The 14569-nt window shown below is 36.7% G+C and overlaps 1 protein-coding gene across 3 annotated transcripts in view; it reads right to left on the bottom strand.

Annotated features, from left to right (window-relative positions):
• Window positions 1-4917: 4917 nt before the first annotated feature.
• Usp7 (Ubiquitin-specific protease 7) overlaps window positions 4918-14569 on the bottom strand; it is a 30257-nt gene continuing 20605 nt past the window's right edge. The window contains exons 12-21 of one of the 3 annotated variants that reach the window (XM_089638097.1): window positions 13594-13830; window positions 12900-13173; window positions 12164-12255; window positions 11216-11370; window positions 10425-10532; window positions 10132-10294; window positions 9349-9612; window positions 8211-8369; window positions 7984-8080; window positions 4918-7177 (exon numbers count right to left, since the gene is read on the bottom strand). In XM_089638097.1, the coding sequence (XP_089494223.1) occupies window positions 7077-7177; window positions 7984-8080; window positions 8211-8369; window positions 9349-9612; window positions 10132-10294; window positions 10425-10532; window positions 11216-11370; window positions 12164-12255; window positions 12900-13173; window positions 13594-13830 (1650 nt within the window). In that variant the 3' untranslated portion in view covers window positions 4918-7076. The remainder of the gene's footprint in view (window positions 7178-7983; window positions 8081-8210; window positions 8370-9348; window positions 9613-10131; window positions 10295-10424; window positions 10533-11215; window positions 11371-12163; window positions 12256-12899; window positions 13174-13593; window positions 13831-14569) is intronic. The other 2 variants (XM_089638098.1, XM_089638099.1) reach the window with 2 other exon arrangements.

Below are 14569 nucleotides of genomic sequence, written 5' to 3'. Positions count from 1 at the left end.
GACCATGTCAGCTACCGTTCCAGGTGACTTCCCCACTTCCTTCCGCCTACAGGCCGCTGTACAGAGCCGTCTCGGAGGGAGGCGGGCCCTTTATCTGCCTCACCAGCTTATTATTCTACTGCGTTGTAGAGGCAATAATATAATAAAAGAATATGTATATTGTATAGCCATTAATTTAATAATAAATAAAATAAGGTAATATTTAAATTGAAATAACTTTAAGGCGATGCCATACGTAGTAATGCAAAATCATATGTTTTTGGTTCGAAAATTCGGTCGCCTAGAAATGTTTCAGATGCTTTAATTAAATACTGCGAGTAGAATACATCTTGGCCTTTGAAATAATCGAGTACTTTTTTAGATAAGTCTTTTTATAAGCCCAGAAAAAAATAATGTATAAGGCCTACGAAAACTGCTTTAAAGTTCAAAATCTCCTACTTACGAACCCATTTTCGGTTATTATTTTATTGTATAATGTGGCAAATTAAGTTATTTATCAAATGATCGAAAAAAAATTAAATATTTATGCCTGAACATCCACAAAATAAAATAAAAGGCACTTTTTGGCCATGTTTTTTTCTTGCATAAATCAAAACAGGCGGATAGGTGTTAAGCGGGAATTTAAACCTTATTACCATCCAAGTAAGGGTTGTTATTGATAGCGGCTCAATTTAAAATATTACACGACGTAGTGCATCGCCTTAAGACTGTATTTTGGATGTTTGGACGTTTTCTCCCTTTCCTCCTATATTTTCTTAAGAGGCAGGGCCGGCCCTGAGCCAAACGGCGCCTGGCGCGAGTAAAATTTTTGCGCTCCTTGTAGACCAGTAGACGCCTAGGTAGGCGATCACTGTAATCAATAATATTCGGATGATTTGTATTTCTTATTTTTTAATGATAAACTAATGTTTATAAGACAAGGTTTTTTATGCATAGCACAAAAGATAACAAATTATTATAAGCAATAATTAGTCTCATGAAATATCCATACAAATTGAAAATATCTCCCGAGTTAAAATAAATGCCGCTGACAGGAATTGAAACCGCACGTTCTGATGTTCGGTCAGGTGCTCTAGACCACTGAGCTACGTCGGCTTATTTCAAACACGCCAAATAATGCAAGATGTACTAGTACTTCAATCAACAATTACTGCTTATTATATGTATGTTTTTTTCACCTGTAAACACTACTTTTACTAGGGAGATATTTTCAATTTATATGGATATTTCAGGCGACTAATTATTATCGTAATTGTTTATGAATGTCAGGGGTGTTAGGTTTATCTATTATCACCGCCTTGGCAATTCGGCCCCTGGAGCAGACTGCTCCAATTGCACCCGTATAGGGTCGGCTATAGACACAGTCTTCTGCCTCATTGCACGAACCGCCACTGATGCGGATGCATGGATCTAATCCGACGTTCATGCAAATTACATATTACTTGAGTTCTACAAATCTTACAATACTCAGTTTTAATATAGTGCATAACTCCATTGATCTCATTCCAATATGGCTTACACGTGGCTGAAAACTTCAGCCGTAGTCGTCACCAGGACTTGTTCAAGATACCACACGGCAGAACATATATATATATATATATATACCATAGCATAGCATTACAAGAAGAATTGTGCTATTGAATGATATTTCTAAAACAGTAAATGCATGTAATTACTCTTCAAATTTGTATACCTATCTTCCCAAATGTTAAGAATGTTAAAATAAGAAATCTTGTACTGTAAAGGGATAATTAATCTGTCATCACCGTGATTTATTTTTGTTCCTCCTTCTTTAGCAAACGTTTTAGACAGTGTTACAGTTTCAATTATCAGGGCAAATGTATGAGGTAACTTTTCGCCATGGTAGAAATGTAATTACGACAGGATTGGCATCCACAAATTGATACAAGGCTTGTCATGATACGGTGGCATGGTAGATTATACGATACGGTAAAACGATACATACTACTTTACAACTTACTTTACAATGAATCTCTAATTCAGCAGGCGGCCTAATGTACCTAATGCATTATCCACTGAACACAAAGTCTTTAAAAGGGTGATGAGGGTGTCACATACATCTACACCGATTTGAAAGAAATTGATTAACTGTTCATGAAAGAATTTCGGTAATTCGGTAATTGGTAAGAAAAAATTGACCGTACTTCGGAAACACCAAACACGATCACAGCACACTTTTTCGCAATTAATTAATTTTAAATAACATGTACACATTATGTAGTATATTTGCCGCACGTTCCAAAGTGGAAGATTCTGTCAGTATCGCCCTGGCGAACGACCACCATTCAGAATTAAAACGTTGCTTGAAATGACTTTAGCCGTGTTTGGTGACTAGATCTGAATCTTACTACTTTCCCCACCTTCCTCTTCCCCATCTCCTTCCCCTCCCCAGTACTTTCACCTTCATCTTCACAACATATCAGAATTAGGGATACCTACCATAGTGTCACTGGCTCCGGACGCGGACGGTTGGAAAATTCTACCAATTTATAATTTGGAATTCAGTGACATTATCTGTATTTTTGAACAGTGCTATGCGCCACTAGTTTGTCTTCAGTGGCATTATCTGTATTTTTGAACAGTGCTATGCGCCACTAGTTTGTCTTCAGTGGCATTATCTGTATTTTTGAACAGTGCTATGCGCCACTAGTTTGTCTTCAGTGGCATTATCTGTATTTTTGAACAGTGCTATGCGCCACTAGTTTGTCTTCAGTGGCATTATCTGTATTTTTGAACAGTGCTATGCGCCACTAGTTTGTCTTCAGTGGCATTATCTTTATTTTTGAACAGTACTATGCGCCACTAGTTTGACCATCACGCCTCACTAACTATAATTCCGTAATGGTCGTAATTTCAGAGCTACATATTTTACTGAATAATTATTGCAAGTTTGGGCAGTCATGCCATTCCTACCGAAATTTCGATAGATCTACCGAATTTAGCAAAAATCTCCCGATATTCGGGTTTGTGACACAAATTGATTTCCATCAGTCGAATGTGACTATAATATTTATTGGTCAATTTATTCACTTCCGTAATCGATACAACCGTGAAAATAACTTTATGTTCTCGTTTTTTGGCATACCTTGAAATTAAAATCCTGCACTGAATCCTTTGACGAGTAAGACAAACTTCGCAACATCCAAGGGTTTCCTTGGAAAACCACGATCCAACATGCATGTTGCCGTTGTCTGTTATCCTGCAAGAAATCTGGTTCAATGAACTCAATTTTGCTTTGTATTTAAGTGTAATGTTCAAAATTGGAACTGATTGTTGTTTGAAGAATTCAGACGAGTGATAAAGTACCTACCTACGAGTATATGTATAGTATAAAATTAAGTCACTATCCGCGTTTGTCTGTTTGTGCGCTTAGTTCTTCTAAACTACGCAACGCATTTTGATAGGGTTTTTACTATTATTTAGAAAATTTCTTCTGGGAGGTTTACAAGTATAATACATGCTTATTATATTTATAGAAAGTAGAGAAAAGTCGATGTTTTTTAATCAAGTCGTAAAAAATACTTTTTCGGGAACTACATTGCTAACCGCTGGCTAAACCTTATGAGATACACCAAAATAATGTACTACGGAATTGTATATCTTTAAAAGGCCTACAGAAAAGTCCATGACGCTATATGTCTATCTCTTAAGGATAACCCCCAGTAACACCGGGTACACGTCAGCTAGTAATATAATATTTTTAACAGAATATTATTTTAATTACCTTTTCAACCAAAGATATTAGAAGAACGAGATATGCTATGTTGGCCGCCGGACCGTAGGCGGGGTACTACCTAATTAATACTATCGGGACGTGTACGCACAGAAATCTGTTCTATGTATTAATGCGGATACCTTAGCGTAAGCGAAGGTGTGCAGTAGTATTGGTGAACAAAACCGGCGACACTGGGCAAAACAATTCCACACAGTATGAACTGCTCATAGCACATCTCGTTCTTCTAATATCTTTAGTTTCAACGTTGGAACTGATTTGGTCAAGAATTCAGAATATCCTATGATTGTTCACAGGTCTGCAATAGTATAGATAATAATGCTTGGTAAAAAATGGTAAAAAAAATATTTTTTGAGCATTCCATCTATTAGGGACTGTTATCTCACTGGGACACTGGGACGGTGGTACAACCGTTTTGGACACCAATCTGAATGCACAGCACTCTATGGAGAGTATATACCAACAAGTAAAAGTTGAACACTGTATGAAGACTCACTCACTCATACACCATCATAGCCCAACTGGTTGTGCCATCGTTACCATGGTGTCCCGGTGAATTAGGACCCTTACGGAGCCGAACAAGAACCCTTTTCGGTTACCGGACTAAGTTCTTTGGTTGACCTCACAAACCATTTTGTAGTCCTCGCAAGTCCTTTCTTGAACTCGTAAATCCCTTAGTTGACTTCACCCTCTGTAGACCTCACAAGTCCCTTTGTTGAGTTATACTTTCCCCGTGGACTTCACAAGTTCCTCCGTGGACTAAACCCCTCTGTTGTCCTCACCCCCTGTAGACCTCACAAGTCCCTCGGTGGACCACCCCCCTTTGTTGTGAGTGTAGAATCTGGCACTGTGGCCCCAACAGCGACGGGTGAGTTCCTTTTATCCTATACTCCAATCTGGGCTTGTCTTATGTTCCAGAAGACCGGGTTTAAACATTGAGGAATACTGTCTATCAAGTTTAGCGGATGCAATAAAAATTAATTGTCCCATACAAAATTGGGATTAACATAGTTTGGGTGTGTTTCGTAGGGCTTCCAGCAGCAATACAGTGGAGTCGCAGTTTGACCGAGAGGAAAGACCCTGAGGAAAATTATTTTACTCAGGACATCCTAAAAATTAAAATAAAATGGGGGTCGTAGGGTAAATAAATAAAAGAATGACAATTTCAAAAACAAAAATGATATTTCTGTATTGTTACAAAGACAAGTTTATTCATAATATATATATACAAGAGTTATTAGTAAACAATTGCAAAACTATTACACAAGCGGCAATTAACTATCTGCCAACAGAGGCCACCACTGGACGAGCTGACCAGGTAATATACAGGTATGCGGGGATACGCTCTGTGAATGGATCGAACAGTGGAGATGGAGACACCACTGGGCCAGCTGACCAGCTGACCAGGTAATACAGGCATGCGGGGATACGCTCTGCGAATGGATCTAACAGTGGAGATGGAGAAACTGGATAGTTAGCCCTGGTTACAACAAAACAATACTTGATCAGAATAAATTAGCTCCTAAGCACTTCCCACTTCGACTATCCAAAAGTGTAATATTCTAAGCGCAACAACTTTACAGTAAAAAAAGACTTATAACAAAATATTCATCTAAAATTTCATATTTGCTCTTCTTTATACTGGGTTCACACATAAAAATTATTATTGTTATTTGCAAAGTTAGTTAAAATCACATACAATGTTAATGTATAGTATAAATCGGCTTTACTCCTAGGCGAGTGATGATAAATCACATTTCATTGTTGTCCGACCCGTCGCTTTCTGCAGAGTATTTGATCGCTCAAACAATGGACTAGTTGTAATACTGCCCACACCATTAATCTTTACCTCCTTTCGAACCAACCACACACTTTCAACTGTGGAACCAACCAGACATGCTACCACATGAGACCGGTATGTATCTTACATTGATTTGGACAGGCTGTAAACATGTCTTATATAAATACAAAAAAATATATATCTAGTGTAGTTCGCGTGGACAAAGAGATGTGTCTGTTAGCAGTACAGGAGAATGAATATGTTTTGGTGGTGGGTTTAAGAAAACCTGCCGATCTACACGCCACTTTGTCAAAGAATAATAACACATAAAATACTAATTAAATGGTAGCTGCTTTCAGTTCTCAATGAATCAAACAAAACTTATTTATGATTATTTAATGAAAGCCGTTGAAACATTTAAAAATAGCTCAATATTAATTACTCTTTTTCCCCTATATACACAGTAAAGTTCAAGTGGTTGGTTTGTTTCATTGAAAATCACCCCGACAGCTCTGAAAACAAACTATCTTCAACAAATAAGAGAGGTCACAACGCTAAATGCCTTCAGACAATATGTTATAATATATCCTTATATTATGCCATTATAAATACAGTAATTTATGCATAAAGTGCACCAACAAGTAAACCAGTGAGAGATGCGACTTTAAACCGCTCCTAATATAATTATCCCACTGTATTCAGTTTCTAGTACAAAGAAAACAAAATACTATTTCAAATTTAACCATTGTATCTTGTATATTAGTAAGTTAACACTCGCCTCGTAAGCATTATCACTTTTATAATTGCTTTTCTTTTTCGCTTTGCTTTTAAACTATAAACATTCAAATATAAGTAGTATAGTGCAGAAATCAAATTATCATTACAATAAATATAAAATTGTATATGCAAAGTGAGCCTAAAATATACCAAACACAGCGACAAGAATGACAGTATCCAAGAGTTGAGAGTTATTTTCAGGAAGGTCTCCTGTGGGGCGGAGTTGACATTGAAGTCACAATAAGCAATGTATTTAAGATGATTATTATGTATTCCAGTAGTGAGAACATACACCAGGCATAAAAAAATATACAAAACACCTTGCGCCTACTTTTCAAGGTCAATCATAATGATAAATTTTCAAGCTTCCTATCATATTTACTAAAAATATTACACGGCAAGTAAGCAATGTACAAAAATCTGAATAATTTAGCAAAAATTATGCACTCATGAAAATTAAATTAATATAATTTTTCATTCATTGTGACTGTTTAAGTATGTGAAGAAATCACCCGCTCTTTCGAATTGCCTACAGAACATTGTCCTGTTGAATATTACATCTATTATTACCTGTGGCGTGTATAATCTATCTCAGACTCAGGGGTAGAGGTGGAGATATCAAATCATACTAGATAGCAATTAGACAGCTCGTTACAAAAGAGAAAAATAATTTAAATACATGCGTATAGCACATTAGCGAGAGAGAGAAAGAAAGTCAGGTGTTCACATTTGACCAGCAATCGACGACAGTCCCGGGCGAGATGGCTAATTGTAGATCTTGATGGCCTTCTCCAAGTAGTTGATGCGTGATCGCTTTGGTGTCTTGTTGATGTGCTCCAGCCCGATCCAGGGGCGCGAGGCGGGATCTGTAACACACACAGACACACGCAATTAGGGGGCGGCCCTCGTACACAAGAAAAACCACAACATCATGCATCACTAAAAGCTATCTCCTCTGGAATGTATATTGGTTTGTTAAGAGATCTATGCTACGGCATTCAGTACTACTATTCATTTTAAATATTTAATATTCTAGAAATCCATCAATCAATAATTACTACAAATAGGCCATTTGCCTGAAATGAAATTAAAAAAGCTAATGTAATTGAAATATGAAAATTAATCTCTTGCGACACTAAATATTTGCTTACATTTAATTAACATGCTTTTTATCAAATTATTACAAGCTAGCGAGACTTGAGAGAGAAAATAAACAAAATTAAAGAATATCTAGTAGGTAATATGTGCAAACAAGAGTTAAACTAAGAAACTGAAATTGAAAAAACAATAGCTTGAATAAGATTTGAATTGAAAACAAGCCATAAATAGCAGCCTACAAATGCATTCAAACGACACAAAGAAAACATACAAAACAAGTTGGGATGTTTCTTGGTCAGATCTTTAACACGGCATATACAATATTCCACGAGGTTTATCCTTCTTTACTCTTATCCATCTGCGGTCAGATAGATACCTTCTCCCCAAATCGTATAGACAAGTACTCAACCAGATGCAACAAGCCGATTGCTATAGCCGACATCGTTCCCAAAGCGTAGGCAGTTGGCAATATGACAGTAAGAAGGTGGTATCCACTCTGATTGCACTGGATGAGAAGCGAACTATTTATATGTATTGTTTTGTATAATATATGACCAGGAAGCAAGCAACATACTTGGATTACCATTTGTCTTAAGCTCGTCGAGGTTCATTACAAACTCCTCATCTGTGATGTATGTGAGTCTGCCATTGGCCACTATTGCGAATTTGAACTGTAAAATAAATCATATTGACACTCATATTAAAACATTTTACCAAATATGCCAAGTTATGGGCATATAAGTATAGAAAATAAAAGGACATTATGAGATGATTGAAGCTGGTTTAATACAAGGGACTTACCTTGTCCCATTCCTTCTCGGGGATGTCGAGCTTCTTCTGAAGTCGGTACTGCACATTGACAAAGCGCTCGTGGTGCTTCACCTTGATGTAGAAAGGGATTCCAAACGTAGAGTACACTTGCTTGTAGAAGTGGGCACAGGGGACCAGCATCTCGTCTTCCTGTTAGCACAACAATAAACAACAAACATTATTCATTGACAACTCGCCCCATCGCTGGTTTACAAGTGACGATAAGTTTGCTAAGTATATCCTGGTAAAATGTCATATGGTTTCATAATGGTAATATGGTTTCAGAGCAAAACTCTAATTAAACTGCAGAATTCACAAATTGATAAAAAAATACTAATTTTGGTTATGCGGTTATGTTGTGTATCTGTCTGTAACTCCAGTTCAACAACTTTTGCTTTGAAATTAAACTTCATTTTCAAAATTGGAAGTGTTAGTTTGGAGAATCCAGACAAGCGATAAAGGGCAAATTATGAAACCAAAGGTTGCGACCGCAATTTGAAAATTGGAAGTGTTAGTTTGGAGAATCCAGACAAGCGATAAAGGACAAATTATGAAACCAAAGGTTGCGACCGCAATTTGAAAATTGGAAGTGTTAGTTTGGAGAATCCAGACAAGCGATAAAGGACAAATTATGAAACCAAAGGTTGCGACCGCAATTTGAAAATTGGAAGTGTTAGTTTGGAGAATCCAGACAAGCGATAAAGGACAAATTATGAAACCAAAGGTTGCGACCACAATTTGAAAAGAGACTTTTAATTTTTTATTAATTATTTTATTTATTTAATTATTTTTATATGAAACGTCAAAAAAAGTGAGGTGACATTAACATTTGTAATACATTTGTAATACATTTGTAATTCATTTGTAATACATTTGTAATACATTTGTAATACATTTGTAATACATTTGTAATACATTTGTAATACATTTGTAATACATTTGTAATACATTTGTAATACATTTGTAATACATTTGTAATACATTTGTAATACATTTGTCTAATAAAATAATATAGTTTTTATATATGTTTTCATTATCAATAATTTTTCTTTTTTTAATGTTTGCATTCAAAATGTTTGTATTTAAAAAACATATTGGAATGTACGCAGACACTAGTGACGGTGGTTACCTTAAGATTGAGCTCGTCGGCTGGGATCTCCTCGATGCGGAAGTTCTTGGGAGTGGTGGAGTTGAGCTGGTCGAGGGGAAGCTCCATGTCGGGGCCAGGCAACAGCTTGTGGCAGGCCACCTCCACAATACGCAGCTTGCCGCTGCCCTCGGCACCCCCGGCCAGCTCCACCACCTTGGCCGCCTCCTCCAGGATGTGCTCCACGCGCCCGCTCTTGTTGGGGTACAGAATCAGCTCCTTGTCTTCCTTGTAGGTGGGCCCAACCTACATCCAATCAATCCATCATTAAACTAAGAAAATGACGGATTCCATGTATGTATTAGTCAAACACTATATAGAAAATGAAACGCTGTGTGCATCACTTCGTCAGGCAGACAAACTGAACTTTAGGAATTATTACAAGGAAATGATTACCAAACTTTGACAATAGAGAAGGCAAAAGAAATAGGTACATATTTATATCTTCTTTTTTCAAATACCTAACTATGTATAATAAATTAGAAGCATGAATTTTGCCACTGAAATATACAATTTAAAATTGTCAAACAGATCAATTTGCTAACCCAAAAGATTCTAGAACAATTTTCCGCTATTTTAATCTTCTTTCAGTCATGGACAAAATGAAACCTCTTTCAACACAATTTTTCTCAACAATAGACCAAATTCAACATCTTTCATTGAAATTTGAATAATTAACACCACAACCAAGTTGGATAGGATAAACTCACTACTTTTTAATTTCCACTAGTGCTAAAAAATGATAAAATAAAGGGAAGTACTTACCCAAGTACATTTAAACTGCTTTTTGTTGTCCAATTCGTTAACTTTGATGGTTAATAATTGATAAAATAGTTTTTTAGGGCACTTCGGTTTACAGTACGTTAATAGTTCTTTAAGATTTCCTTCATAAGAATATTTTAATGATTGCCCCGGAGTGTCTTTATAACTGAAATAAAAACACGCATTGTTAACAAAAACATGTCACTGCAAAGTGAAAGAATAGATGAAACAGTCATAAACATTATTTTCCACACATTTGTTTTAAATTTGAAATACGTTATATTATAATGACTTACTTTTGACACCTAAAGAATTGAATTAAATAAGGATCTACATTCAGTCTCTGTCCAACAGCCCGCGCCATCTGGTCGTAGCTCATCTGCATGGATAGTTCTTGTGTGAATCTGTAACCAAACAAGCATTTAGTACACGTTATACACAGAATAAAACTCAAAGCACATAAGCTCATTCAATGGTGCACAGAGGCAAACGCTTGTCCCTTAACAACGCACGTTTCACATTTGTCTAGGATGTATCTTTTTTTTCGACTCGTTCTTATGCTCAAAAGTTCAGCACTGATGCTGTTTTGTATTTCTACCTCCACAGCACAACATGCACCATGTTCATTACCGAAAAGATCTAAAAGATTAAGACCGAAAGTATCTGGGCCTCATTCAGTGATGGTTCAAAATACAGTTGGTTTGATTGTCCTCCAATATCAGAGATTAAATAATACCATCAGTTGACAGATCAACCATTTTGGCTGTCGAGGGTTTGGGCCTCTACAGATACGGTGATGGTTATACAGACAGTTGGACCATTATCCTTTCCAACAGTTGCCAAGAATGGACAAGCACCACCATCATCTTTGCTGGCTGGACCTCTATACACGTAGTGACAATTCAACAGAAGTTTGGCTAAATTCAGTCCTTGCTGACAGATAACGGACAAGGATAATGGACAAGTATTACCATCCTTTTGACTGTCAGTGTTTGGGCCTCTTTAGAGACGGTGATGGTTCAACAGACAGTTGACAATAGACACCGACCGAGTACCACCATCACCTCGACCGTCAGTGACAACTCACCCGGGATCGTTGGGGATAGTCTTGTCCACGAAGTGCACCTCCACCTTGAAGAAGATGTACTTGAAGTAATCCAGGCAGGTGGGCAGCTCCAGATCATCCTCCTTCTCCTCTTTCTCAAACACAATGATGTCTCCGTCCATCAACTCATCCAGAACCTGCCAACTCAATTCTATGTATTCTATTTTGAAGATTTAATGTACTACATCCTCTGTGAGGACGCTACGTATCATAATACATATCACCATGGCCATACATATATACAATACATAATAATTGATAGGAGTAATTTTAAAAAAGTAAATGCAAAGAGCGTGTAATGTATAAAATTAAATCTGCAAAATTATTAAAAGTATTAAATTGCTTAAATTTTTTTAATGTATTTAATATAACATGTTTGTTAAATGAAAGTGAAACTTGTTTATTTCATGCCATTTTTATTGTTTAATTGTTTTGTCAAATGACTCGTGGGCTTCATTATATAGACTTTAAAATGCCCACCCATAAAAAAACATGTTTTCTCATATCGACTATTCCTAATTAAACTTTTAAGATTTAAAATGACTAAATATTGCACATTTCATTAATATGCATGTTCTTCATTACAAAAATCTCTAGTTATTTTATTTTAATTTACTAAGATTCTTATATGTTATACATTAATATTAAAATACCTAATAAATTATCTAGTTAAAATGTTGCTTTGATGAATAATACAGAGTATAAAATAAATAATACATACATATTTATTGGGAACATTGTAGAAGGAAAGCATCGAGGATTCAAGATTTTGATTACAGAATATAGTTTTGATAATACAATACTTACCTTCCAATAATATCCGATAATTGCTAAAGTGTTATAATACAGAATACATAATACATAATAATATATGGGTGAGAGGTGTTTACATTTAAAGATATGTAAATATAAAATCATCTATATCAGTACCTTTTCTAGCGGCTCGTTGTAGTTGCTGATCTTTTCTACAAAGTCCGGTTTGATTTCTTCGTAAAGTGTCAGCGCCGTGTCGGGGGGGAAGCCTGTAGCAGATTTGTCATAGTCAAATAATTGCAAGGAAATGGGTAGCCTTTAGTATTCATAAACATGGCTATGTTGTAAACGTTTAAACCCCGTTAAACCATGACTCTCGGCCTGTTTTAGCTTCTGATCATGTTGTGATCAGCCGTCAACCTTTATGTTAGACAACTGTTAACTTTTTACAGGAAGCAAACACCTGTGTGGTCAGACATTATAATTTAAATAAAAATATGAATTGATTACAAGCTGAAACGGGTTGAGAATTGTCCTTTAATGGGGGACCTTCAAATGCAAAAAAAAATCAAAATGACACTGGTTTTGAATGGTTTGTGTGAATATTCAATATTCATGTTGTGTGGTCACGCCGCAAACAACTTGTCACGCACAGTCCGTACACATATTACTGAAATCACGAGACCTGTCTCGCCACAAATCACTATTGAATTAAAAAACAGTTGCTATCACAACCAAACAATTGATGCAGCTGTCATTTTTACATCCTGTCAATCTCTGTTGAAGTTATAAATAGAGATTGATTGAAAATCCTTCACACAAGCAACTGTTATAAAATGGTGATTTGTAAACTGTACTGTGATACCAGAAAGAGACATAACATGTAGAGAAGATGGAGAGGAGAAACACTCACCGGCCCTCTTGTTCAGTATCGGTATCAGGTCGGTGAGCTTGTTGGAGATGGGCAGGTAGTGGTGGCCGCAATAGTGGATTTTCTTGTTGCGCGGGTTGTACATCTTGAAGAAGAGCACCACATCGTTGTCCTTATCGAAAGGGGGGAGGGCGGTGAGGCCGAGATCGGGCGGCAGCAGCTCCAGCAGGATGCACCAAGTGGGAGTGTTCTCAGTCACGTCCAGGATGCTCTTGTGCAGGTCGTTCACTATGTCCAGACAAGTAGGCCGGCAGGTCTGCAACACAAGGATGTTTTAATTAATCGCTTTCAAAAAGTCCATGATCAGTATATGTTGGGACTTGGGCATTTTTGCCAAAGTTTGTACCCGTTTTATTATGCGTTCCATTTCCGTTACTTTTATGTTTCACTTCTAAGTTTCCACCAACATCAGATTACTAGAAGGCGGGATTTTTATCAGTGCAGAAATTCCAGGACTAACTATCATAATAATATATGTACACAGAATTTGCACGGTTGTGGACAATCAGGACAGTAGCAATTCAACACACTTTTAAAAAGTTAAAACTAGGGTTATTTAAATGGGGCTACTTAAATGGGTTACATTCATTGGCCAGTTACCACTTTTAATGACTTTTCAAACGTATGTTGCATTGCCACTGAAGATGGGAGGTACAGGGTGTGCAGGTGTACTTACGTGATTGGAGCGCGCGCTAAACGGCCACGGCCTGATCTGCTTGATGGGGTACTTGAAGTTCTCGGCCAGCATCTCGAGGAACTCGGCCACGGTGGCCTGCTTCTGCACACGGAACACCTTATAGTTGGCCTTATCGGGGTCATACAGGTCGTTTCCCTGGTGCCCGATGAAGGCATCCTCCAGCAGCACGTTGACCGTCATGTACAGGTGCGCCTCGGTGCGCTCTTTTCTCCTGATCTAAAACACAACACATTTATTAATTTAATCCACTTACTGCCTACACATAGGAACTACGATATTATTTACTGCTCTTTATAATCAATCATATGCATTTAAAATATTGTAAGTCGGGGTGCAAAAACCACCAATCCAAAAAATTATATAATATTTACACCAATACCCGCTTTCAATTGGTCAAATTTTGATAGATTAATTTCTTTGGACATCCATAAGACCAAAGGTTCCCAACCTACAAAAGGATAAGAGCTACGTTTTACTGTTATTTTCATGGGGATCGACTTCTAACGAGAATCTTATAAGAAAATTTTTTGTTGCTTTTTTTCAAAATTATGACAAAATCATTGTCATTTTTTCAAATTATCAGGAGATTCGTGTCTTCATCCATTGTTGTAAATATATATATTTTTTTAATTTTAATCGTATTTCGAATGCAAAACAATGTCTCATATACAAAATAGATTAAAGTCAATTTCTACAAAAAAAACCTACCAATAACAATAATTGGTATGTCTTTTTATCGGTTGACTTTAAGCCCTCGAATTAATTGTATGTTTTTTTGTAGATAACATTGCATAGAATTCTTTGTACGTTTTTTGTACATAACGTTATTTGGATTTAAACCCTCGAATTATCGGGATCCACCAAATTTTGCTCCGCAATCGACTGATTAGTAAAACTTGCATTATTTCGACCTAAAAATGTGGATTGGCGGTTATGCACGCCGACAATACAAAAC

The sequence above is a fragment of the Hesperophylax consimilis genome, chromosome 12 (assembly GCF_061612785.1).
Source record: "Hesperophylax consimilis isolate HC1 chromosome 12, BYU_Hcon_1.0, whole genome shotgun sequence".
In the NCBI taxonomy this organism is placed as follows: Eukaryota; Metazoa; Arthropoda; class Insecta; order Trichoptera; family Limnephilidae; genus Hesperophylax; species Hesperophylax consimilis.
The sequence above is the reverse complement of the archived record's forward strand: the minus strand, read 5'-3'. Positions and strand labels throughout refer to the sequence as shown.